Source organism: Vipera ursinii (assembly GCF_947247035.1).
Source record: "Vipera ursinii genome assembly, chromosome: 1".
NCBI lineage: Eukaryota > Metazoa > Chordata > Lepidosauria > Squamata > Viperidae > Vipera > Vipera ursinii.
The window spans coordinates 190,570,454-190,596,420 of NC_139512.1; the positions used below are offsets into that span (position 1 = coordinate 190,570,454).

General features: G+C 38.0%; 2 protein-coding genes across 3 annotated transcripts in view; both read right to left on the reverse strand.

Moving 5' to 3' along the window:
• ITSN2 (intersectin 2) overlaps window positions 1–16,047 on the reverse strand; it is a 73,819-nt gene extending 57,772 nt beyond the window's left edge. For both annotated transcript variants that reach the window (XM_083351815.1, XM_083351814.1), the window contains exons 1-3: window positions 15,981–16,047; window positions 2,184–2,247; window positions 219–311 (exon numbers count right to left, since the gene is read on the reverse strand). In XM_083351815.1, coding sequence (XP_083207941.1) covers window positions 219–311; window positions 2,184–2,226 — 136 coding nt within the window. In that variant the 5' untranslated portion in view covers window positions 2,227–2,247; window positions 15,981–16,047. The remainder of the gene's footprint in view (window positions 1–218; window positions 312–2,183; window positions 2,248–15,980) is intronic.
• A 3,764-nt stretch (window positions 16,048–19,811) lies between these two features.
• On the reverse strand, window positions 19,812–23,883 carry MRPL19 (mitochondrial ribosomal protein L19). The gene is made up of 6 exons (XM_083348941.1): window positions 23,814–23,883; window positions 22,987–23,104; window positions 22,778–22,896; window positions 21,422–21,556; window positions 21,019–21,200; window positions 19,812–20,042 (listed from the first exon to the last, which is right to left on the reverse strand). The coding sequence occupies exons 1-6, from the start codon at window positions 23,860–23,862 to the stop codon at window positions 19,818–19,820; spliced, it is 828 nt and encodes a 275-aa protein (XP_083205067.1). The 5' UTR covers window positions 23,863–23,883; the 3' UTR covers window positions 19,812–19,817.
• Between the last annotated feature and the right edge of the window lie 2,084 nt (window positions 23,884–25,967).

Consider the following 25,967-nt stretch of genomic DNA (forward strand, 5'->3'; position numbering starts at 1 on the left):
CTGTGATAAAATCATTAGATAAACACAAACACGTGTTCATTACTTCCAAAAAGTTAAGTCAAATAGAATTTTATATGTGGCTTATAGCATTATCAATTTTTGTGATATTGACAGTTACAATAATTTTTCAAGAAATATTTTAACCAGATCATAATTCAATGAACTAAATCTTCAAATCATATAACATAAAACCACCCACTGCAGAAGATCACACTAACCTGTAATATAACCCCCAACTGGCTTAAGGCTGTTAAACTGCTTATCATATTTCTTTCTTTCTTCAGAAGTGATGGCCCACATATTTGGGCCTCCTGAAAAATACAAAGTAACACTTTTTAAAGATTATGTTCAATTGGGGAAACTAACCTTTGTTGCCTAAGTAACAATAGTAAACCTAAAACTTTTATGACCCATCTTGCTTTACCAATTTGACAGGAATGACATTCTTTCTTGGGAATCATCCATTCTTCCTTCACATTTTTCATTTTATTATGTTGTTATTATTTTTAGTATTTCAGACTGCTTTTTCACACATTTTTACAAACTCCCCCTTAGGAAATCTGCCCAAATTCCAGATTTTTAGAAAGCAGAGATGTTTATTTCTCCCATGCCCTTCGTTCCTTACACTCAGCAAATTACCACTGCTATTCTGCTAATGGCAGTCTAATTTGCATAGAATCCAATTATAATGCAATATTAAAACACCAATTTGATAAATTCAGATTCAGAAATATATGACTATTATAGATTTTGGAAATGGAAGGACAGGAGAAATGGGGTAAAACCAATGTTTCTCTAGACATCCACATTTTTCTGAAAAATTTAGAACATTTAGGATGGAGCATACAATTTCCTAAAACATTATTTGAAATATTTTAATTCACTGTCATAAAATATAACCCCATTTTACAAATTGCAAGAATGCAACCTTATATTATTAACGTTTTTAACATTAAAGGAGGCTGTATCTAAAGCTGGCTGACATGGGTTTCCTGACTGAAGCAGGAAAAAAAAAGTGGAGTTGCAGCAAAAATCGCCAGAAAAGAAGGTGAGGCCTTCTCTGGACCTTTGTTCCTCTATTCCCTGGATTGCAACCTGCTTAGCATCGATATGGAGAACTCACTGTTTGCCAGCTTAAAACCAATCAAAAGTTCTTCCTTTGTTGGGTCTCTTTTGAGGGCACGGAGTGTATTTAATGCACACTGGCCCCTGGGGAAGCCATGGGGATGACAGGAGGACTACACCCACAACTGGTGAATGTCTGTCAGTGTATGGGTAATATCTGAGACTATTCCTCAGTGTAGTCAGGAACAGCTAGGAAAGAAGGTTAAGTCACACTTGGCTTCCTGCAGAGGGAACTGATACCTGAAGTGAGAGCTTGGCTGCCCCTTCAGAGGATGTTCCCAGTCTGCCTGGTGGGAGGGAAGGTTCCTGACTTCCGGAGTTTTTACTGTTTTGATGGTGTGCTGAGAGGTTTGTATGCATATACAGATATATTAATCTCTTAATGTATTGTTTACTATTTACAGTTTTTTCTTTTCTCTTATTTAAATTGTGTGACCAAATATTTTTACATTTCAATAGAGACCTTTTTTCTTGACCAGAAATTGTATATGAAATATCTAAGTTATTAACATTAGAATATGTTAGCCACATGATATCTTCAATCTGCTAGTTAACTTCAATTGATTGGCTATCCACTTGTATTCTATTGCTTATACTGTCTATTTACTTATACTGTCTATTTATAAATATACTTATACAGTATATTTACTGCATTCCTGTAAATGTATATTTGTATCATTTATTTATTTTTTCTTGAAATAATATTAAACAAATAAACATATGTATTTTGCAATGCCTGTATGTTTTTCATGAGCATATCTGCATATTTGATCTTTCATACTTACTGGATTATCAGCATAGATATAGATATATAGATATGTATGCACACAATGGTACTATTATGAATGATTAATTTTTAAATATAAAAACCAAGAGCAAAGTGGTACATGTTGATGTGTAAATAACAAAATGACCAAAAGAACAATGATTTTAAATGAAAAGCCCAATACTGACCAGTCAATTTATCAGTACATAAGATTCTTAAAAAGTATTACATAGCAGAATGGAAGAGCCTTATTCAGTATTGGAAAAATAAATACTTTAAAGAAACTATTTACCATTTATGGTTGTAGGAAACTGAGCCAACATAGTCTTGAACATATCTTGTTAGTTCTTAGCCATCTGCAAAAAAATATCATTGAATAAAATATTATTAATAACCCAGAAGTATCAAATGGGCAAGGAAAACCCATCTCCAGTTTCTGCATTAGAATTTCTTGTCTATACCGAGAGTAGCCGAAAAAGGATTGGCAGAAAGCTTACAAAGTATAACATGCAGCTGGAAACAATACTTTTTAAATTAAAAGTGATACCAATTGTTGAGCAAGTTCAAATTAACTAATAAAGATGAACAGAACAATCCAGATTAAGATAGATTCTCAAACTGACTTGGTATATGTCTATGCTGCTTTCTTGATGATGGTACTGAAGGATAGGATAGGATAGGATAGGATTGGAGAATCTGGAAGGGATCTTAGAGGTCTTCTAGTCCAGCCCCCTGCTCAAGGAGGAGACATTATACCATTTCAGACAAGTGGCTGTCCTTTCTCTACTTGAAAACCTCTAGTGATGGAGCACCCACAACTTCTGAAAGCAAACTGTTCCACTGGTTAATTGTTCCCACTGTTAGGAAATGTTGCCTTAGTTCTAGGTTACTTCTCTCCTTGATTAGTTTCCATCCTTTGTTTCTTGTCTTGCCTTCTGGTGCTTTGGAAAATAAGTTGACTCCCTCTTCTTTGTGGCAGCCCCTCAAATACTGGAATACTGCTACCATGTCACCCTTAATCATTCTTTTCTCTAGACTAGCCAAATCGTTCTTCATGTTTTAATATTCAGGCCTTTAATCATCTTAGTTGCTCTTCTCTGTACTTTTTCCAAAATATCAACATCTTTTTGTGTGTGTGTGTTTTGACCAAAACTGGATGCAGTATTCCAGGCATGGTCTTACTGAGGTTTTATAAAGTGATATTAATACTTCATGTGATTTTGATTTGATGTCTCTGTTTATACAACCAAGGATTGTATTAACTTTTTTGGCTGCTGCTGCACACTGATGCCTCACATTTAAGTGATCGTCAACTAGGACTCCAAGGTCTCTTTCACAGTGACTGTTTTGAGCCAGGTTTCACCTAATCTGTACTTATATATTTGGTTTTTCTTGCCTAAATGTAAAACTTTGCTTTTCTCCATATTAAACTTCATTTTATCGGACAGGGCCCATTGTTCAAGTCTGTCAAGATCCCTTTGGATCCTGCGCTTGTCTTCTGTGTTGTTGGCTACTCCTGCCAGCTTAGTGTCATCTGCAAATTTGATGAGTTCCCCTTCTATTCCCTCATCTAAGTCATTGATGAAGATATTGAAGAGTACCGGGTCTAAGGCAGAAACTTGTGGTACCCCACTGCTTCCTTCCTTCCATGTAGATGTAGTTCCATTAATGGATACTCATTTAGTATGGTGTGTCAGCCAGTTACAAATTCTTCTGGTGATGTTGTTCTATCCCACTTTTTTTCCAACTTACCAAGAAGTAGGTCATGGTGTACTTTGTCGAATCTCTTACTGAAGTCTAAGTATACTATGCCAACAGCATTTTGCTGGTCTATTAATTTAGTCACTTTGTCAAAGAATGAAATAAGATTTGTTTGGCATGATCTGTGCTGGCTTCTAATTATAACTTTGTATCTAGCTGTTCGCAGATCTGTTTTTTTATTATCTTTTCCAGTATCTTCCCACAACTGATGTTAGGTTAATTGGTCATTATTATTATTGTCATTTGTCACTTGCCATTGCTTTTTCCAGCACCTTTTAAAATTTCTAACATTCATAGATCTGGCACTATCTGTTGGTCTCTCATCCAAATATTATCTTTGCTTAATTTTTTTGCCACTTGCTGTGGCTTGGGCTAAGAAAAGGATACTCTTAGATGAGAATCAATACATCTCCATACCAAAAACTGTAACATCTCAATTAAAGGTTCTCAAAGGAATGAAAAGGATACGGAAAAAAGAAATTACCGTAAATACAGTAAAGTAAAAGAAAGAATACAAGTAAACCTCAATTTATTATTGTAACTGAGCCCTACAGTCATAAGTTGTTGTGGTCATTATATGAGTCACCATGAGACCAGACCCAATTTTACAAGATGTTTTGGGTGCTCATTAAGCAATTGCAGCAGTCTTTAAGAAACAATGAGGTTGTTGAGCAAATCCATTTTACTTAATGAGTGCTTTTTATCAAAAACTGGAAATAAACATATTGACAAAAATAACAAAATGACAAAAATCATGGTGATGTGACCGTGGGATGTGGTAAACAGCCATTAAGGTGAGCCAATTGTGAGGGCCTAAAATGTGATCATGTAACTGTGTGAGGATGGTGCAGCCACTGTAATTTTGAAATTCCATTTTAAGCAGCTTTTCAATGTCCATTGTAATTTTGAACTGTTGCTAAGTAACTGTTTGTAAATTGAAGACTACCTGCAGAGATCAAATAACTTTAGTTTACTAAGTTAAATAACTTTAGTTAATTACTTGGATTGTAATTACAACAAAGATTTTACACCAGATTCAGGAAATGCGTACAGTTGCTATGTGGCTAGGAGAGGCCAAAAATTGTAGTAGTAATCAATAAAAACTGTGTTTTCCCCTTGTTATTATTATAGCCTGTGCAACGGTTGTAATGCTAAATCAGCCTTCCCAGGAGACAGTTCCATCAGCAGCATAAATATGAAGCTATTGGCATATCTCAAAATGGTGAGGGTACCCCCCTCTTCCCCCCCAAAAAAAATCTGTATATGTGTAAAATAGTGCAGTTAAGTGTAAAGCTTCAAGTTAAATGTAAGGGTTTTTTTACATTCTGGATGTAAAAGTGACAGACATACTTTATTTAATGCATCCTTCACAATCCTAAACAAGTTAAAATATCCATCTGCTAGAAAAAGAACAAAACTATTGAATCTGCCTATGTTGCTGATATCCAGGTGTGATAAACATGCTTGTGAGGAGATATATAGTAGATCAGGCATGTGCTAATTTGGTCAAAAGCTGATTTCTCAAAAAATAAGTCAATCAAGCTGTGTTCACTTAACTTCTGAATAATTATTCTTCTTTTTCTATTTTCCACCCACTGACATCATTGGGCTGAGATAATCAAAACAAGAAGCACCCTGGAACAATTTCTAAAGACCAACAATTTATCAGTGATCAACTTTTTCTGGGCAAGCTTCTTAACCAAATAAAAATTATTATCCCATGGTGTAAGAGCTCTCTGTCCACCCCTCAATATTGCCAGAAAATCCTGGAGGAAAAAAAATAAGCCTAGAGAAGTGAGAATTGTTTGCAGAAGCTTTGGTGGTTTCAGCAAGCCAAAATTTCCATAAAGAAAAATGTTCCTGCTTTTTCCAGATAGTGGTTTTATCCTCTAGTGTCTGAATGGTGTCATGAACTTCCCTGTAATAGTTTTTGTTTAGGCCATGTCTTCATGGTGTTGCCTTTGTGTCATCATCATCAGCACTTAGCTATTAAATTGATCCAATTTTAAACTACTTTTTCCAAACACAAGCTTTGCCCAGCCCATGCTTTTGTAGTAGACAGCGTCCAGGCTAGTCAGATGTGTGTTTGTCCAATTAAGCAGAGAAGAAAGCCTGGAGCATGATCTGGGAGGGTTCTGGCTCCACATGGATGCCCAAAGTTGGCTCACTGTCAGAGCTCACTTCTGCTCTGCGTGGATAAACCAACAAAGTTAGCATTTTCTACAATGGCTGCTGTAAAGAACAAATAATATCCTAAAATACATATGGAACAGAAAAAAATGAGAGATCAGAGTCAAAAATAAAACCTAGACTGCAAGAATTATGCAAAACTAAGTAAGTTCACCTTTTTCATTAAAAAAAGAAAAGAAAATTTATTTTTGATTGTGAAAAGTTTTTATTGCATAAAGTTGTAAGGTGTTTTTTATTTCTTGTTCAACCTTAGCGCTAATGAAGTAGTGAAAAAATTACTTCAGACTGAGATGCACGAGAAAAAATGCAATAAGAATGAATGGTAGGAGAAAAAAATAAAGAATTGATACAAATAGAAAGGAAAAATATGGGCCCGGATTATCTTAGGGAGCACCTGCTGCCAGCATCAACTTCCCATCGTCCTGTGTGCTCCCATAGGGAGGGCCTCCTTAGGGTGCCGGCGGTCAGGGAGTGCCGGCGGGTGATCCCCAGAGGGAGGGCGTTCTCTGTGGGCGCACCTGCCCTATGGAATGACTTACCTGTGGAACTCCGGACCGCCCCCGACCTTCGTTCGTTTCGTCGGGACCTGAAAACTTGGCTCTTTGATCTATCTGGCCTGGACTGAGGGGTTTTAAGTTTTAAACTTTGTTTTAATTTGTTGGGCTAGTAATAATTTAATTTATTTTAATTCTATTTCTATTTTAACTTTTATATTGTTTTTAAACTTTGCCCTGTAAATCGCCCTGAGTCCTTCGGGAATAGGGCGGTATATAAAACTAATTAAATAAAATAAATAAATAAAAATAAAATATAACTGAAAGTAATCCACATGATCAGGATTTAATTCCTACTGAAAAAGAAAGGATTGGAAGATTCCACTGAAGCAAAATATTTAAAGTTCCAGTGCAGTGAGTTTTTTTTCCACAAGTAGTGGAAAACGGGTAAAGTTTAAACCGTTTGACTTTGTATTAAATATATATTTGAATATATTATTTACTGAGCCCCCTTAACTTTCTTGTGCCCTTATTATTTTGATTTGTACTGGCACTGTTTTGCTATAGTTTCCTACTTTCTCCACATTGGGAGGGAGAATTTGAGCCTTAGGACTTTGCAATGTGAGGTCCTGCAGGGCTTGGGTCTCTCTCTTCTCTTTAACATTTACATAAAACAGTTGGGTGAGGTGATTTGACAGTATGGGGTGTGGTATCATCAGTACATTGATGATACCAATTATACATCCACACCCCTGGTAGGGCAGATGAGGCTATTAGGAGGCTGTGAAGGTCCAGATCATGAGAAACTGACTTTGACTCAACCCTGGCAAGACAGAATGGCTTTGGGGCCTCCAGGCTCTGGTGATTTGCTATGTCTGAGTCTGGATGGGGTGGCACTCCCTCAGATAGAGCTGGCACACAAGTTTGGAATCTACCTAGATTTACATTTATTCCTCTATGAAGATGGGATAGCCATGGCGGGGGGGAGGGGGCTTTGCACTGATTCATCTTGTGAACTAATTGTGTCCTTTCCTGGACTGGAAGACCTTGCTCACAGTCACTCATGCATGGGTTACTTCCCATTTGGGATACTATTGTGTAGTGGGTCCGACGCAAGGAAGAGATGCCAGCCGGTGTGTGAGTTCAGCTCTTTATTGGAAGGGGGTAGTGAACTGGGGAATGAGGGTTACCTGGCCTCCTTAAATACCTAGCCAGGTACGCGGACAGCCAATGGGGTTGGCCCTAGGTTTCCCGCCGAAACTGGGTTTCCCGCCAAAACCGTTCAGGCCAACGCCCCCTGGTGGCTGTTGCTATGCAGGTGCCTGCATACATAACAGATACTGCAATGCGTTTTGCAGCAAGCTATTCTTGAAGACCACCTGGAAATTATAATTGGTCCAGTATGGATTGGTGCTTGCAGCATTGGGCACCCCTAGTTGGCCTACATTATATTCCTGTTGTGCAAGCTGCACTGGCTCCTATTTTTCTCTCAGGTACAATTCAAGATGCTAATTATCACTTTTAAAGCCCTACGTGGACGGGACCAGGTGACTTGGGAGGACTGCCTCTCCCTATAATGGGCTGTGGGAAACATGAGGAAGAGTTGCAACCAAGCCAACTATCAGGCTTACAAGACTGATGTCAGCCCTTCAAATAAACCAGACTTGGAAACCAAAGTCATGAATACTAAAACTGCTTTTATTACAAGGTTATATTAACAGAATCTTGCAAGTATGAAAGTGCCTCCCACCTCCCTGACTTTATTTACAACAAAACTAGGAAGGGTTAAGTCTGAGATATTTTCTCAAATTAAATTAGTGCTTTGGACTCGGATTCCTCTTATTTGACTGTTGTCTTCGTTGCAGCTCTTTTTCCTATTCCTCAAGTTATTCTCACAGCCCATTACACCCCCAGGAGGTATCTGTCCACCCCACTAGAGGGATAAGAAATCTTTTTTTCCACCCAGCACATTTAATGCAAAACCAGCATTTCCTGAATCAAATTCTTCCTGAAAATAGTGTCCACTATTAGATTGAAAAGACCTGTCTCTGTCAGCAAGAGGACTAGTCTCTCAAATGTTCACCACTTACCCTGTTAGAGTCATTCAAAACATTCTAGATTTAAACATAAATTAGCTCACTTACTGAGAAGTTCAAATGGTGCTTCATTTAAATAATGTTTCTTTAAAGAAAGAAGGAAGATGCTTGAACAATGTTGATTTACTCACTGGATGACAATAATCTCAACTGGGTGGAGTCAGAAGTTTCCTGCTCTACTTGCGTTTGTGAGACAATACACTTCATGTCTGGTTTCCTGTGACCAGCCCAGTCTTTCCTCCCTACTATATCTAGAACTTACAGTGGATATAGAAAGCCTACATATCCCTGTTAAAATGCCAGGTTTTTGAGATATAAAAATAATCAGACCAAGATAAATCATTTCAGAATTTTTCCCACCTTATTATGGTTTGCCGCATAGTCAGCTAGTTGTTCAGACTGGATTTGGCATTTTTATCCACCTATCGAGTCCTTCCCAAAGACCTGGGATAGGCAGATATAGATGTTTGATGGTGTTACAGGTGTCGCAGAATATAAGCTATTCCAAGGAAAGGTACCTTTTGCAATTGACTGATGGTGAACTTGTCAAAGCCAATGGTATTCAAGTGGTGCTCCAGTTGTTTTGGGATTCCACCGAAGGCACCTAATTGTTAGTACTTCCTTTGCTTTCTTTTCCCACAGTCGTGCTATTTCTTTTTGCAGGTCTTTGTATTTTGTTTTCCTCTCCAATTCCTTCTCTTCTATTCTTCTGTTTCCAGATACTGCCATGTTCACTATCCAGGCTTTTTTTTCATAGACAATTGTTAACTCTGGCGTGTTAAGCAGCAGATGTCTGTTTGAATTCTATACTCCCAAAGCACTTTAGTATCTTATTATTATTGCAGTCCCTTGGACTGCAAGGCGATCAAACTGGTCAGTCCTAGAGGAGATCAACCCTGACTGCTCTTTTGAAGGCCCAATCCTGAAGTTGGCCACCTAATGAGGAGGACGGACTCACTGGAGAAGAGCCTAATGCTGGGAAAGGTTGAGGGCAAGAGAAGAAGGGGACGACAGAGAATGAAGTGGCTGGATGGAGTCACTGAAGCAGTAGGCGTGAGCCTAAATGGACTCCAGGAGATGGTAGAGGACAGGAAGGCCTGGAGGAACGTTGTCCATGGGGTCGCGATGGGTTGGACACGACTTCGCAACTAACAACAACAACATTATTATTGAAGTCAGCCAAATATTCAGACTGGATTTGGAAATTTTGTCCAACTATTAATTGCTTTCCCACTTTTATGATTTTTACAAATAACTCAAGGTAGCAAACATATCTACCACGCCTTCCTCCTATTTCCCACACAACTACCCTGTAAGGTAGGTTGGGATGAGAGAGAGTGACAGGCCCAAAGCCACCCAGCTGGCTTTCATGGCTAAGATGGGGATTTGAACTTATGATCTCCTGGTTTCTAGCCTTGTGCCTTAACCACTGGACCAAACTGGTTTAGTATAGCATATATAGTAAGTGTTTAGTATTTAATGTAACATAAGCTGCTCAATACAATTGGAAAAAAAACTGAAACTGAAAAACAACTGAAATCTTTAGAGAGGAAAATAATAAAAAGTACAATATTGAAAGGTGAAATTGTGAAAGCTGAAATTCCTCTTCATCTTTAGCATTTTAGCACAGGCCTGAAGGATTTGTGTCAAAATTGACTGATGTTTGGAACTGTTCATCTTTCCCTCCTTCCCCCCTTGACTAAAGCCCCAGTTCCAGCTGAAACAAATACGCAGGGTCTAGGAAGAGTGCCTTTTCTGTTGCTGTTCCTGCATTGTGAAATATCTTGCCCCTGCCTGTATTAATAACGGCTAACTTCATCATCTTGGAATTCTCCAACTTTTGAAATTTTACAGTGTTGTTTTATGTATATATTTTTAAATTTTCCTCTTAAATTATTGTTTTTAATGCTTAACTTTATTGATTAAATTATACATTGCCCAGAGCCTCTCTCTGAGAGAGATGGGAGATTAAGAAGTGTGAAAAACAAGCAGACAAATAAAGCTGCCACCATCATCCTCACTTTGGTGATGCACAGTGTTGTTTTTGGTAGAGGACAGGAAGGCCTGGAGGAACATTGTCCATAGGGTCGCGATGGGTCGGACACGACTTCGCAACTAACAACAACAACAAGTGTTGTTTTTGAACCAAATATACTTTTTGGAATTATAGTTAAAAATTCAGTCTTGGTTTCATCAGACCATAACACATTTCCCACATACTTTGTCAGACCTGAAGTAGGTTTTTGCAAGAGACCACCTGCTGCCATTGTCAACCTCCCATCGCCCGGTTCGCTCCCACAGAGTTGGCTTCCTCAGGGTGCCGTCGGCCAGGCAATGCCGGCTGGTGACCCCCAGGGTGAGAGCCTTCTCTGTGGGCGCACCGACCCTCTGGAATGAACTGCCCTCGTAGCTGCGGACGGCCCCTGACCTTCGGTCCTTCCGCCGTGACCTGAAGACCTGGTTGTTCCAACAAGCGGGCCTGGACTGACTACGTTTTTTAATTAGGCTTTTTACTGGGTTAAATTGTCTCATAATTTTGCATTTATTGTTTAATTCTTTTTTAAATTTTTTACTCTATGTTTTTTAATTTTTATTGTTGTGAGCCGCCCTGAGTCCTCAGGGAGAAGGGCGGCATATAAATTTAATCAAATCAAACCAAATCAAATCAAAATGTAGCTGGGCTTGGATGATTTTCTTTGTACAAAAATGTTTCCATCTTGCCACCCTACCACATAGCCCAGACATATGAAGAATATGGAAGATTGTTGTCACATGTAGTACACATCCAGTACTTGCCAGAAATTCCTGCAGCTCCTTTAATATTGCTGTGGGCCTGTTGGACTTCTTCTAGTTCTTTCATCAATTTTGAAGTGACTTCCACTACTTGGTAATGTCACTGGTGTGCCGTATTTCCTCTACTTGTTGATGACTGTCTTCACTATGTTCCATAGTATATCTAATGCCTTGGAAATTTTTTGTACCCTTCTCCAGACTGATAATTTTCAACAATGAGATACCTTTGATGCTTTGTAAGCTCTTTGCAGACCCTGGCTTTTGCTGTAAAAGGCAACTGAGTACGGTAAATTGCAGAAAAATCCAGCTATGACAGCTGAACCGATGGCAACTGTGAAATGACTGTTTAATATCAGTTTGAATGTGATTGGTTAATTTTGAATACAGTCACATCCCTACTTATTACTGTTATTCCTCCTCCCTCCAAATTTCAGTTAGTTTTTTAATTGAATTGTACAGTTTATATGTTATATTACAAATGGGAAAAGTCTGAAGCGATTTATCTTGGTATATTTTTTTTACATCTGAAAAACTTGGCATTTTAATAGGTACCAACAAAGGAGAATAGAGTATTTGTAGCTCAGGGTTGAAATGAGGAGTCCTTAGTGCTCTCTGAGCTTGGTTATTTTCTTGCAGATATTTCATTACCCCAATTAGATAACATCATTAGCACTGAATGATGTTAACCACCGATAGTAATGAATGTAATGAAACATTTGCAACAGCTCAGAAAGCATCAAGGACCCCTTCATTTTAATAGGGTGTGTAGACTTTTTATATCCACTGTATGTCCAAATCCTACATACATACAAGGGAATCTCCTTCCTACAATTCAACTTTGTTATTAAGAAGGAATTCACTCCCTGCTTAATAACAAACATTTAGACTGTACAACCAGTACCAGATACCTAAGCGATTCATAAGTTTCTGGTACTGGTTGTTCAGTCTAAACTACCTTCTATGGAAGTTACCCGATTCCCATAAAAATATTTTTTGTTGAAATCATTCTTTGTCACTGAGAGGTCAGCAATGGATTAAGACTTTGCCATGCTGAGTTGATTTGGAAAAACATTCTTAAGAATTAAGGTTATTGAAAAAGCATATAGAGTTCTAGTTTATTTTAAAAGTTACTGACCACTTCTGAGCTTTTCTCTGAATATGGCTTTGTCAACTGAAGTTACCCGACTCCCATAAAAATATTTTATGATATGCGAGTGATGCTTGCATCCTAGACGTTCATATTTATCTAAAGTTTAAAATGATTATCATGACAAACAAGCTGGGTTGCAAAAAGAGCCAATTATTCTCCATACAGATAATCTATAAGCTTTGAGTTCCTGTATATCCAGGAAAGAAATCTTCCCAGACCCATGGATAGCTCTGAAAGATACAATAAATGCACAGCAACTAGTTCAACCTGTTCTAACAGGCAAGGTTGACAGTCCAGACGCCCAATGTCACCTTTCCTGCTTGATCTGCTCTCTAAATCTTTCAGTATATTTTCAACACATCTATCTTCAAAGGCAAAAAAAAATCACCTCTGCATCTTTTAAACATCTGGCCAGAAGTGCTATAGAGCAGATATTTACAGTACTCTTGCCAATCCTCAAATCAGAAAACTGCATCGCATGAACTTGGTTATCTTCACTGTTAATCTCAATCCTGCAACTATTGTCTCTATCCTTAGTCATTGCAAGTGACCTGACTTCACTCCAACATAATAGGTGACAAAGCCTTAATAGATTTTACACATTTTGAGGCTGTCCTTAGTATAAAAGGAAAATGCTACCTTTCATCAGATATCTATAGGTAGAGGAAAGAGTTTTTTTAAAAAAAGATGGCATTCAAATTATATAGACCAGTGTTTCTCAACCTTGGCAGCTTTGAGATATGTGGACTTCAACTTCCAGAGTTTCTCAAAACTCAAAGCTGTCAAGGGTGAGAAACACTGGTATATATAAAGAATACACTCACATCAATAATATCTGATTATATTAAAATGAATTAAGGACCTTTCTCACAATAAATTTGGGTCGCTTAAAACCATCCACTTACATTTCTAAAAATATCTGCTCTATAAGCAATAAAATTATGTTTAGTTTGACATTTCATTTAAGCAATGAAGGCACTTTTCTTATATTGCATGCCTGATATGGGATAAGTTAAAAGTAATTTGGGGTAAATAATATACAAATGCATAATGAAGCTTGATTTTATTTTATTTATTTATTAATTTAATTTGTATACCGCCCTTCTCCCGAAGGACTCAGGGCGGTGAACAGGGCAATACATAAAAACAAGATACAAAAATTAAAAATTATTAAAAAGTAATTAAACAGTGCCCATAATAAATTGAGCTCCGTTTCATTTTTTTGCACAAATAAAATATTTGGAACAAGTGACAAACTTCAACATCCTATGTATGTCACAATTCTGATTGCACCATAGCATATGAAATGAGAAGAATCTATTCTAGTTTCTATTTGGTTGCCTCATTGCATAATTTGTGTAGAACATTTTCATACATATAGAGATGGGCTCATTTGCTATTCTTCACCTTTAGTGTGCTTGAATATCTTGGCAATAACGCAGGTATTTTTTTTTACTATAGTTCTACTCAGGGCTTTTTTTCTCATTGAATGTCCAGAACGGAGTTCCGGCACCTTTTTTGGATGGAACCTTGTAGGGTAGGCAAGGTGGGTTGTATGACGTGTGTGAGTTCCGGCACTTTTTTTTTTAACAAAAAAAAGCACTGGTTCTACTTTATAATGTATCTGTAATAATGAGTAGCTTGGCAGTGATAGAATGTGAACTCACAGATGAATCTCCCCCTCCTTCTTAGGGCACTCTAGATGATTACTTTTTGGAAAATCCTACTATTCTAGAGATTAGAATACTAATCTCAGGAAGTTAATTTTAGTGTCAAAAATTAATAACTAAAACATTATATCGTTTTTCAGAAAATTCTCATGCAAAAGTATTTTATATAAAGAACATAATTTTATTTTTATATAAAAATTCACAAACAGCACATAATGAGGTTCACAATATTCCTAGTAATTAAAAAAGGGGTTAAGCCTTAACAAGTAAGCCTCTCAGAACACAGCAGAACTGGTTCCTGAGCAAACATTCACATGATTAGTATGTACTCTAAATAGCTTCTTTCAATGTCATGTATGTTTCCTAAGACGCCCTTTAACTAATTTTACTTTTCAAAAACATGTTTAATCCAACTGCACTTCTTAGAATACAAGAAGATATTGAAAAAATATGACAATGTTAAAATAAAAATGACTGCAATATTTTCATTTCACCTCAATATGTTCAAAAAGTTTGTTTCAAATCATCCTCATTATTTTTAAGTATGCTTTCATTCTGAATATTTGCTAGGATATGGGAAAAGTGTGTGCTCTGTATTGATTACTTTAATCAAGAGAGAGAAAATGGATTTCACTCCTTAATCTTTTTCACCACACCCTCAATTTTTGCCAAAGAATAGTCATGATTAATGTTAGTTACTTCAAAGGAGAATCTTTATTTTTAATAACAAAATATAGGCCAAACTGACAATAGTACAAATACTATTGCTAATCTTGAATACAAAACAACTTCTTTGCTCCATTATATCCTAGTAATTAAGAGTTAAAAATCTTGCTGTCTATAGTACACACATATTTATACACTGGCATATTAACTCTTATTCCTCAGTTATCCATAGGAATATACACAGTGTTCTTTGGTTAGCCATACAAATGCATTCACCTATTTAATATCATTACCCATTATAATACTACTATGAAAAGCGTGGTTTCTATAGAAACATAGATAAGTATTTAGAGTGCATGCATTTGTGCATGGATATAATTTATACATGGGTAATTTCATAAAGAAATCATTTTTACAGATTTTAACAAAAGCAATACATGCAAGTTACAAGAATACTGCAAAAACACATTAAGGAAAGTGATAAGATATCCAGAAACTTCAAAACGTGCAAACGTAAGAAAAGCCTTGCTATTTAACAACGAATTGTTAAAAATAAGCTCGAGTTCTAGCTTTATTTTTTTTTAATTTTAAAGTCCCGGCCACTTTAACTATTTGTATTCCCAAGTCATTTTGATTGGCAAGGCCACACACGTAGCTTGTACTGTATTTTATTTTGCCTTTCACCTTCTGCAAAGCTACCCAACTAGAGAACTAACCCCAAACGAAGTCATTAGCAAAACAGTGCGCACGTGCAAGCCGAAGCCCTTTGGACCCAAAAGCAGCCGGAGGCCCCGAAGACTAAAGGCAGGAGCAGCGGGATGGCTTTGGCTCCGAGCTTGACAGATGCAGCGGAAGGGGCCGACTGGTTGCGCTTAATGGCGACTCCCGATGGCCTGGCGCTCTCGCACTCCCGAGTCCCGGGCACAAGTCCCGCCCCAGACTCTTTACGGTGGGCTCGCAAAGCACCGCCGCAGACCGCAAGGCTCCCTGCCCTTGCCCAGGGCTCCGAACGCTTCCCCCAATCCTCTCTCAAGCAGCCTGCCCGCCGCAGCGCTCCAGAGCCCAATCCGCCTTCTCCCCGAGGTTCCCACCGCACTTCCCACAAACGCAACCAGCAAAGCGGCCGCCTACCTCCTCCTCCCCGTCCCCCCTCTCCTGCAAAGGGATTCAAGACGGCATTCCCCGGTAACTCCCGACTGCGGGTCGCCCTGGCGCAGCCATCTGGCAGCTTTGGGCGACAGGCCTGGAGCAAAAAGCACCTGCGCCTACCTGTTGCCCCGCTTGTCAGCACCTTCCTCTTCCGAGAGAGCTGGTGGACTGCCTCCTTCCTCTGGGCTTGCGTTTGCACTTCCTCCTCCTCCTCCTCCTCCTCCTGGGGCCGTGCTGCTGCGGCTGTTACCACCGTTGCGTCAAAACCGGAACATGGCGTCAGGGCCGGCTGCTATATACATAAGCGGGAGCAAGCGGGAGTAGGACTTCCCCGCGCGCCTGGGCTCGGCCCCCGCGCGGGAGTTTCGGGGAGCCAGCAGGTCACCAGTGGAATGCCTCTTGCCGAATTTTCTTGAATCGATTGCCGAAGGGATAATATAATATGCCTTGCAACGCAGTCAGCTGTTTTTGGGGTTGTTGTTTTTTGGGTTACCGGTTTAGTTTGCCGTAAGTGGGCAAAAATGGCCGAAAGCGCACGTTCTCTGGGTGCGCCAAAACAGCGTGTGAGATACCCCTCTTCTCCTTTCTGTGGGTGGCAAACGGAGGTTTCGCCCCTCTTCTGGCCGATCACGATTATGTAGCGAAACTCTCCTGTAGTTCCGCTCAGCTGGAAGCCCAGTAGAGACTGACCCTTTTAATCCATTTAATCTTTCGAGCACCGAGTGCTTTTTTGTTCGCTGCTATACTTTCCCAACACTTGAGTTGTTGGTGCCCGTGGATTTTGCCTCGCAGCCTCGCGTTGCCAAAGAAGAACCGAAGAAAAAATATCCCTCTGCACTATAGTCTCCGTGCCTATCATTGCCAACATGGCATTTAAATTTAGTGGGGGAAATGTTTCAAATAAAGCTTTTCTTTTCCTTGGGACCCAGATTGTTGGGGGCAATTAAGCTGACTTTGTAATAATGCCGCTTGGGGGGTGTATGAAAGCCCTAATAAGCAGGCATATACATAGAATGAAGGCTACTGCTAAGCTTGTAAGCCGCCCTGAGTCTTCGGAGAAGGGCAGGATATAAATGGAATTAAAATAAAAATAAAAATTAAAAAATTAATTGCTTTTGGATTTCCAAGATTAAATTTCAGAAATTTGGAGGAGATAAAAATATGTTTAGCTCTCTAGAGCAGACATGTCAAACACAAGGCCTGGCGGCCAGATCCAGCCCGCGAAGCCATCCTGGAAACAGTGAGGGAACGGCCCCCACTGCCTTGGCCCTGGCCCAGAGACCCTCCTCCTGCCAGAGACCCTCAGATCTGTCCCACTCCTGCCCGGACCCCCATAGGCACCCTTGATGCCAACTTTGTAGAGCTGGCCACGCCCACCCAGTAGGCCATACGCACTCTAGCCACGCCCACCCAGCCCCCTGAGGGCAACCGCAATGCTGATGCGGCCCTCAATGAAATTGAGTTTGACACCCCTGCTCTAGAGTGTAAAAAGTAGTAAGTTTAAAAAGTAGAATTGCTGCAATGATGAAAACATTGTTAAGGGGAAAGCTGTGTTTATCTTATGCCATTTAATAGTTGTTAGAAAAGATGCTAGAGATTCCCTTTTTCCCCCAATGGTCCAAATGTCAGAAGGGCGGGCAAGTTCATAGGCTGTTTGATCAATTAAGTGCCACAGCACAGCCATTTGTCAACAAGCCCCTCCCTCGTACAAGTGTCAAATAGCAACAAAATAGTCAAAAAACAAAGCCAAAATGAAGAGCAATAATCTCATAATCACTTTTCAGAACACTGGAATGCCTCTATTTGACAAGGCTCCTAGACCTAATGACTGCACCTGCCTTAAGCTATTAGCTAAGGCAAGCAAAACCTGAGCAAGAATGCAGTACTGTCACTGCATCTGATACAGTGAATTGAAATTCAACAGATTCTGCATTACAATCTAAAGAATGTTTAAGAGGAAACTGAAGGAAGGGCTGCAAAGTTGCCAAGTCTGATAAGATTATCATACAACATACAAGTTATTTGCAGAACTCACTAGTTAACCCATCTTAGCCTACTGCTGCAATAGGCTACATTGTGTGAATGCAGTTTATATAGTTAATATTCCAAATTCTGCAAATGCAGAAAACTGATTAGCTGAATATCATTAACATGTCATGTGAATACAAGCATTCACTATTTAGCAATTGAGCTATACTCACATAAGGTAAGGTTGTCTCTGAGTCAACCTCAACTCCTGATGATTTCAAAGCCTTATTCAAGGCAAATGGAACAACTACTGCTTCTGGATTTTTATTTTTTTACTTCTCAATGTAGTCAATAGCCCTGAATTCTGTTTCCCATCTCAAGAGTACCATACTGCTTTCAAAACATTTTACTGAAAACAGCTGAAATCAAAAGCCAATTTCACAAGTCAATTAATATTTTCTGAAATTAACATAGCAGCATTACTTTGATACCATGCTTCAAATTAGCAGCATGTTATTTATGACGTAAATAATGCTTAATTTTATTTCTGAATAGAAATTTTATAGTGCGTATTACAATCTTGTTCAGTAAGATTTTTTTATCCAATTAAGTATTATTACAATTCTCTTTATATAATACATAAACATGAATAAAATTGGATTTCTCAGTGTGGTTCCTGACAATACTATACTACAGTTGAAGGTTTATTATAATGGATGTTTTACATCCTAAAAGTATATGACATTGTTGTGTACCATAAGTTGGAAGATATGACAGCATTTTTGTTTCAAATAGCTAAATACTAGTATTGAGTTCCAGTTACTACAATAGTTAACTATTCTTGGGATCATTATCTTTCTTTACCAATGGATACAGGCAATACATGCAAAATTATCAGTTTATTTTTACTGCTGTTAAACCAACATTGCCAGTATAAGGTATTAAACACAGGTACAGTAAAAAATGAAGTGGATAATAATACAATCAATGCTTTTATTGAAGATATGTCATACTACTTTGATTTCATGTTACTCAGCATGCTACAAGTCCCCACTCAATCTTATTTATCTTTTTATTTGCCTTATCAAATACAAAGAGAACTTCTGGAATGGACAGGAGCAACCCTTGGCCACTACCTTTAATTCTGTAGCCCTTTGGCAACAAAGTAAGGGATTATTTTTGAAATGTGCTGGTTTATACATGAAAAAACTCTTTAGCTGCCTCCTATTGCAAAAAAGTTAAAACTTTGTGGACCAATCCCTTTTAAAGATGTCACCAAAGTGTTTCTTGTGGCCTTCATATTTTCCCCAATTATCAAAAGTTTAGCTGCTTGTTTAGAATGTTTTATGTATGTAGAAATTGCTGAACACAAAAAAAGTATGTGTTGTGATTCAGGGTCAGCCTGTGAATTCGGCAGTTGGGTCAGACGACTCAGAGGAGGAGGAGGGGGGTGTTGAAGACCTTGCTGAGGGGGTTGAAGATCTTGCTGATGAGAGCCCTCAGCCAGGCCCCTCCCACTTGGTCACCACGGAGACCCAGCTGTGTGAGCCTGACAGCGTGGATGAAGATGACCCACAGCTGGCCCTGTTCAAGGACGCCCGACACAGGAGGCAGTCAATTAGGAGTAAACAGAGGAAGGCAATGGGGCTTCTCGGAAGGAGGCAGAGAGAAGCCACGCCCTGAACTCTATATAAGGGGAATGTGTGGGGAGGGCTGGTTTGCTGAAGGCAACCGCTTGGATAGTTCGTGTTTCTTAAAGCTCCTGTTTCTTGGTTTGTGTCTTGTTTGTTTTTGTAGCTATAAATTTGGCAGGCGTAATTCCAGCCTCTTGCCGTTTGTAAAGGGGTTGTCCCTGCCTTTTCTGCAGGGCCGGTAGCAGGCTGGTACAGAACAGTATGAATACCTTTCATCTACATGTTTTTTCAAGAGTCACTGTTAAAGATAAAACCTAAAATTCTGCGAACAATGGTCTTTCTAGGTAATAGCCACCTAGCTTTTATTCAGCTCTTCATTCACTTCTTTCTGAATTTCTTTTTCAATTTTTGATGTATCATACTCTATCATCATATCAAATTGTCTCCAAGGCATTTCCCATTTTTTAATTCTTTCTTTGTCTTTTTCTGTAAGATATTCGTCAAAGTTGATGCCCTGGATATTGTATTTTGGATGTTCCCAGCGTTTTGACCACGGTTTAGGCTTCATTTTGACCTTCATCTAATATAATTCAAAGTAAAATGTGTTAGTTTGTGAATACCGTATTTCAGCAAAATACTTCCAAAAATTGTATTTTGTACTCATAGACATCCCTCATTCATGCATAGTGATTTTTTAGCGATGCTGAGAAATCACGTGTGTCCCATATGATTCTTAGAATGGGTGAACTTGTGCCAATCACTATCTGTTGATTGAAACTTTCAGATTATTATACTTCTTAGATGAAATAACAACAGGTGGGCTATAGTTCATACAGGAACCTTATTGGTCAAATACAATGCTGTGCTGGAACCTAAAATCATTTGGAAACCTTTAGAACTTGGCAGTTTGTACAAAGCTCTTCATGCTCATAATAAGTAATTGTTTTCCTTTGTTAACTCAAAAGCAATTATTTATATAGGGGAGAATGCTGACAATAATAAAAACAGGGTAGTTACCCTACATAATAGTACTTGACTTAACATTGGTTGCTTAGCAACTGTTCAGAGTTATGATGGATCTCTCTGGGGATACTTACAAGCAGTTCCTAAATTCTGACGGCTAGACACGGCTAGACACGTGTCTGCATGTTGGGTGCTTGGCAACTGGCCCGCATTTATGGTCGTTTGCAGCATCTCACAGTCTTATGACCTCACTTTATAACAGTTTTGCCAAAAATTAGCATTTACTTCTGGTTCTCAGCAAAACTGGCCCATAGGGAACCATTGGTTCGCTTATCAAGTGCAGCTTTGCTGGAAGATCTTCACAAAAAAAAGTCATAAAAAACCACAGGTGACCTGATTTATGACCATCATGACTGTGAGGGGCAGGTTCCATTACAGTCATAAATCAAGGACTACCTGTAACCTGACACGAAACCTCTACTGGAGAACATTTTCCAAGCAAGCAGAATTCTGTGCAACAGCTTTACAATGCAAAATTATTTTCAAGCACAACGAATTGTTAGCTGCATGCACCAGTTACCCATTTATATTACCTTATTGACAGGAACATCATCATAAAGTATGTAAGACACTGGCTTCATGTTTACATCAACAGTGCTGAACTCTGGCAGAGCATCTCGTAAATACATCAAGTTATCATCTGGCCTCTTTTCCAACTTCAAAACCTTGATCTCATGGATTAGGGGATTATATAATTCATAGCAGATTTCAACACCTTAAAATGAACATTATTTCTTTAGTTGATAAAGCAAACGCTTACCACACTTAGCAAACAAATAATGATCCAGGTTTTAAAACTATGAAAGCTGAGTTTTCCTTGTGTGATACGGTCAATTCTTTGTAATTTTTAACCTTGCTGTTTGAAGCCGATACTGTTCCCTTTTCTGAATGTCCTGACTACATCCTTAAAAGGCATAACAAACTCTGTATACTTACCTTGTCCGTTTATTACATTTCGAAGTATGAATGTTGCACCAAGTCCCTTTCCTGATCGCTGAATACAAATTCCTACAAAAGTGTTGCATTTTCCATTGGAATAGGGATCCATTGCAGAAACAGCAAGTATACTTCCTGGCAGAAAAGAAAAAAATTCAACATTCAAAGAAACTACGTCAGACCTATGGATTAATTAGAGTAAATATAACACCTTAAAATAAAAGTAAACAATTTTCTGACATAATTTTGTTGCATGTTGGAACAAAACATTTTGGAAATCACATGGACAGCATGGGCAAATACTGCATATGTGACCAGGGTTTTTGCACATGAACTAATGAGAAACTTTGATACTTTCAGAATTAAATGAGAACCCAGGCTCGCCAGTCAAGCAGTTGATCAAATTTATACGTATTTGGACAAATCCCATGCCCACTCTAAAGTGCTCAAGATGTCTCAGATCTAGAAGGGCCCGAGTCACATCTAACGTTTGGGATTTGCCACTGTGGTCATAAGAAATATACACCATAACTAAGCCTTCATGTATAAATATTTCTCCTTACCTAAAATATTTATATCCTACAATATAAGTTCATTAGGTTAGCTATTTCTGCTAGTATACTATTTATAAATAACAATTCAAAAAATAACAGCTTTTTAATGTCAAGTTCAAATTATATTTTTCATAGTAAAAAATTAACCCACCTTCTAATGATTTTTTTCAATTTATATGGCTCCAATTCACCAAGTACATATGTGTCTCTTATGCGTTCATTTATGAAATTTTTTTAAAACTATTTTAAAATTTAGTCACATATTTTGTTAACTTCCCTTAAAATATTAAAGTATTTAACCCTTAACATTTAGAATGGAACTTCTGTCTAAACTGACTACTGTATTTGGTCATTTACTTAAGTATGGACAACATTTACATTAATTTGTAGGCAAATTGGAACATTATTCTGTTTATACTGAATAAATATCCTTATAAAGGAATTATTTGGGAACAGATACTTTGGACCTCACAAACATCTGTTATTCAATAATAAAACTCAACTTTTTTCAAGCTTCCAAATAGTCTTGGGGAAAAAATGTCACAGCTCTAAGGTACATACTCATTAAAGTTAATCCAAACCTTATGCAGAATTCTCAAAGTCAGACAACTTGAACAAATAGTAGAATTCACTATGTTCACATGATGTTCAAATCACTTCAGTTCTGGATCAATTCAACATACAGAGTCCTACTAAATTAAACATTATATATAAAACGTGTTTTCTTTTACACTACAGTGCAATTATTTATGATGTAAGCAATGCCACATTATGAAGTTAACATTCCTAATATAGTACTGACCGACATAAAATTCTGGAATATTGATTACTTTTCTTCTTTTTGTCATATATTGTCTTTCAAGGAAGAATTTTAAAGGATTTGTTCTCTGCCGTGGAGGGATGAATTCAGGACTCAAGAACCTATTAGATATATAAATAACTTCAAAATAAAAGAAAATCTGACTTATTTAACATTTAAAGATCAAATATAACTAGATAGGTGTTATTTACCGTGTTTTTGTTGCTTGTTGTTTTAATTCATCAATAATGATTGGCTTGGAAGGTGGTTTAAATTGTTCTGATTCTCCATCTTTACTGTTGAATCGTCCAGCTGATAAAGCAAGGCACCCTTTGGAAGAATAATATTTACATTAACTGCTATGTTTTAACAATATCTACATATCTTTATAGGCTTGTGTACTATACAAGCAAACATCCTTGTACTGCAACTCTGTATAAAAAATTGCAAAGACACTCAAGAAACGTATCAGATACATATTGGCTTCTAATTGTGATCCACCTTAGATATGAATACATGTAAAGGGTACAGCTGGATTGTTGAAAATGCAAGTCATGCAATAGAAAAACAAAGTCTTCTGATATTAAGTTTATCACAGCATAATTTTTTGCGGACTAGGATTCATTCCATTAAACTCTTAAAAGTGCTAACCGCAGTTGACAAATGCAACATTTAAAAAAATACACCAAACTGAAGATAGGCTTGATTCACACACAAGGTGCAAAAAAGTATAAAATACAAATATTCCATACCGAAAAAACCGTAAGATCAGAGTTCTAAGAAAAAAGCTGGGGGGAGCCTGAGATTCTCGCAATCGTCCGCTACGGAGTAATTTACACTTCGGGACGTACAAAAACAGAACCAACAGAAATGGAAATCCCACTATTTCCATAGCCTATCATGCGGAGAACAACAACAACAAAATGCACAAGGAGAACAGGCAAGAGTTTCACACTCTGCAAGGGACTTTCTTTTTAGGAATATGTCTCCTCGGAAGGTAAAACACATTCAGAACGAAAACGCTCTGCCGAGCACTTACTGCAGCGAGCAACAAGCGGCGACCAAAGCTTCCTTGTAAGAGCCGCCATGACCGTTTAGGACCATTCCGTACAAAGAGAAAAGAGCGCATGCTCCTGAGACGCAATTAACGCTACGGCAGCCTCAGACAGACAAAATTAGTTCTCGCAGTGAAAAAGATAGGGAAAAAGTTCCCTGTTATCGGGGGAATGCGTCCTTTGGATTTCTGGTTTCAGTTGAACTTTTGCACCGGCTGAAAGAGAATTGTCGAAATTCCCCATACATTGCTGTTAAAGATAAGATTTCTAAATTCTCATCCAGTTTTCCTGGTGATGTGAAGCTTTGTTTTCATTTATATTAAATACACACAACAATCACTAGTAAGGAAAAATCTTGTTTCGACTCTCGGGCAAATCTGAGCCTTATTGTCAAATTCCGTCTTCCTTTTATCCTATTTGCCCAGGGTTTACAGCTACAGACCAAGAAATGTATATGATATATATGCCTGGTATACCAAATTAATTTAATATATATTAAGAAGCATTAAGTTTGTACTCAGTTTCTTAAATGACGTCGGGCAATTATAGTGCACAAATGTAACTTGTCTCTGCAATTCTTTAAAGCAATATTGTTGCAGAATCAAGAGATTCAGACTCCGGAATCAAAAGAAGTTTGTTTTATTTTGCGCAAAAGGTTCAGAGCAAAAAGCAATATCAATGTCTGAACACGTTTTCAGGAAAAAGCAAGTACATATATAGTCTTCAAAAGTAGCAAACCACGGAAATATTACTTATGAGCGTTGATTGGTTACTTGAATTACAGCCCCCAACTCCCCCTTGTTGCTATGCTGATATTTAGCTAAATATCTTGCAACCTTTTCTGATCGAGGTCACAAGTTCCTTGTAGAAGCGCTTAAGTTTCCGGCACCATGTAACCACTAGCTACAAACAAGACATACGTGGTTAGATCAGGGGTAGGCAACCTCGGTTCTTTTATGACTCATGGACTTCAACTCCCAGAATTCCTGAGTCAGCTGACTTAGGAATTCTGAGTCAGCTGACTTAGGAATTCTGGGAGTTGAAGTCCATGAGTCATAAGAGGTTCCCTACCCCTGGGTTAGATGTATCACAGCTCTATGCTTGACTAAATAGGTGTGAGAGACAGATGAACTTGTGGTTTGGCATTTTCCATTTCCTTGTTCTTTTCTAACTAATACACACGTTTTCTTTAAGCCGCACTTTTATGTCCTGCCTTCACTTTATGTCCTGTCTCACTTTATGTTGTGCCTCAATATAGTCTTTGCCTGGAATAACAGGGCAAGCAGTTGTATGATCTTTGGAAAAGTTGCAGCTGTTTCAAAAATTACTAATTGGGGCTATTTTCATGTTTCTAAATATCCTGAAACACCTTTTTTCATAATGCTTTTCCAAAATGCTGTACAATGGAACTGAAAATATGACTTACCCTTGAAAAACTTCTGGTGCAAAAAGTAGCATCTAACCTGATTGGATTCTGCCTATTCTGAAATTTCTATATCAGGTGACAATTTTTCACATTTTAGAACATTTCACATTTAGCGTTTGTAATTGTGTAATGATATGCTATTACAATATTACTATATGTTTATGATTTTATCTTGTTTCTATTGTTAATGGTGCTTTTAATTAATTTAGTCTGTTTACTTTTTTATCGGTAGACTGGCAAAGCTATCAGATCTGGGTTGTAAAAAGAGGAACAACCACTAGATGGCAGCAAAGAAATATTAATACTTCAAATCTTGGTGGTAACCTGTCAGCATCTGGATTTTAGTTCAGTTGGAAAGGTAGCATACACACTTATTAAAAATTAGGTTAATCTGAGGCAGAACGAATGACAAATAGTTCCTGTATGAATTTACTGGGGATCATTTATTAATCAAATAATATGCAAACTTATAAACAACAAGTAACTGTGGCATATAGAGATTATTAGTATTGCATATATTTCAGATTTCTGAGCATCTTTATTGTTAGCTAAATATGGACGAACATTTAAGCAAAATCCAATATTGCTATAATATTTGGTTGTGGCTGCTATAAGTAATTGCAGAATAATATAAATAGTAAAACTATTCATTTCACTGATAACCTATTGTTTCTCCAAGTTTGTGTTATTCCATAATCACCTCAACACTGAG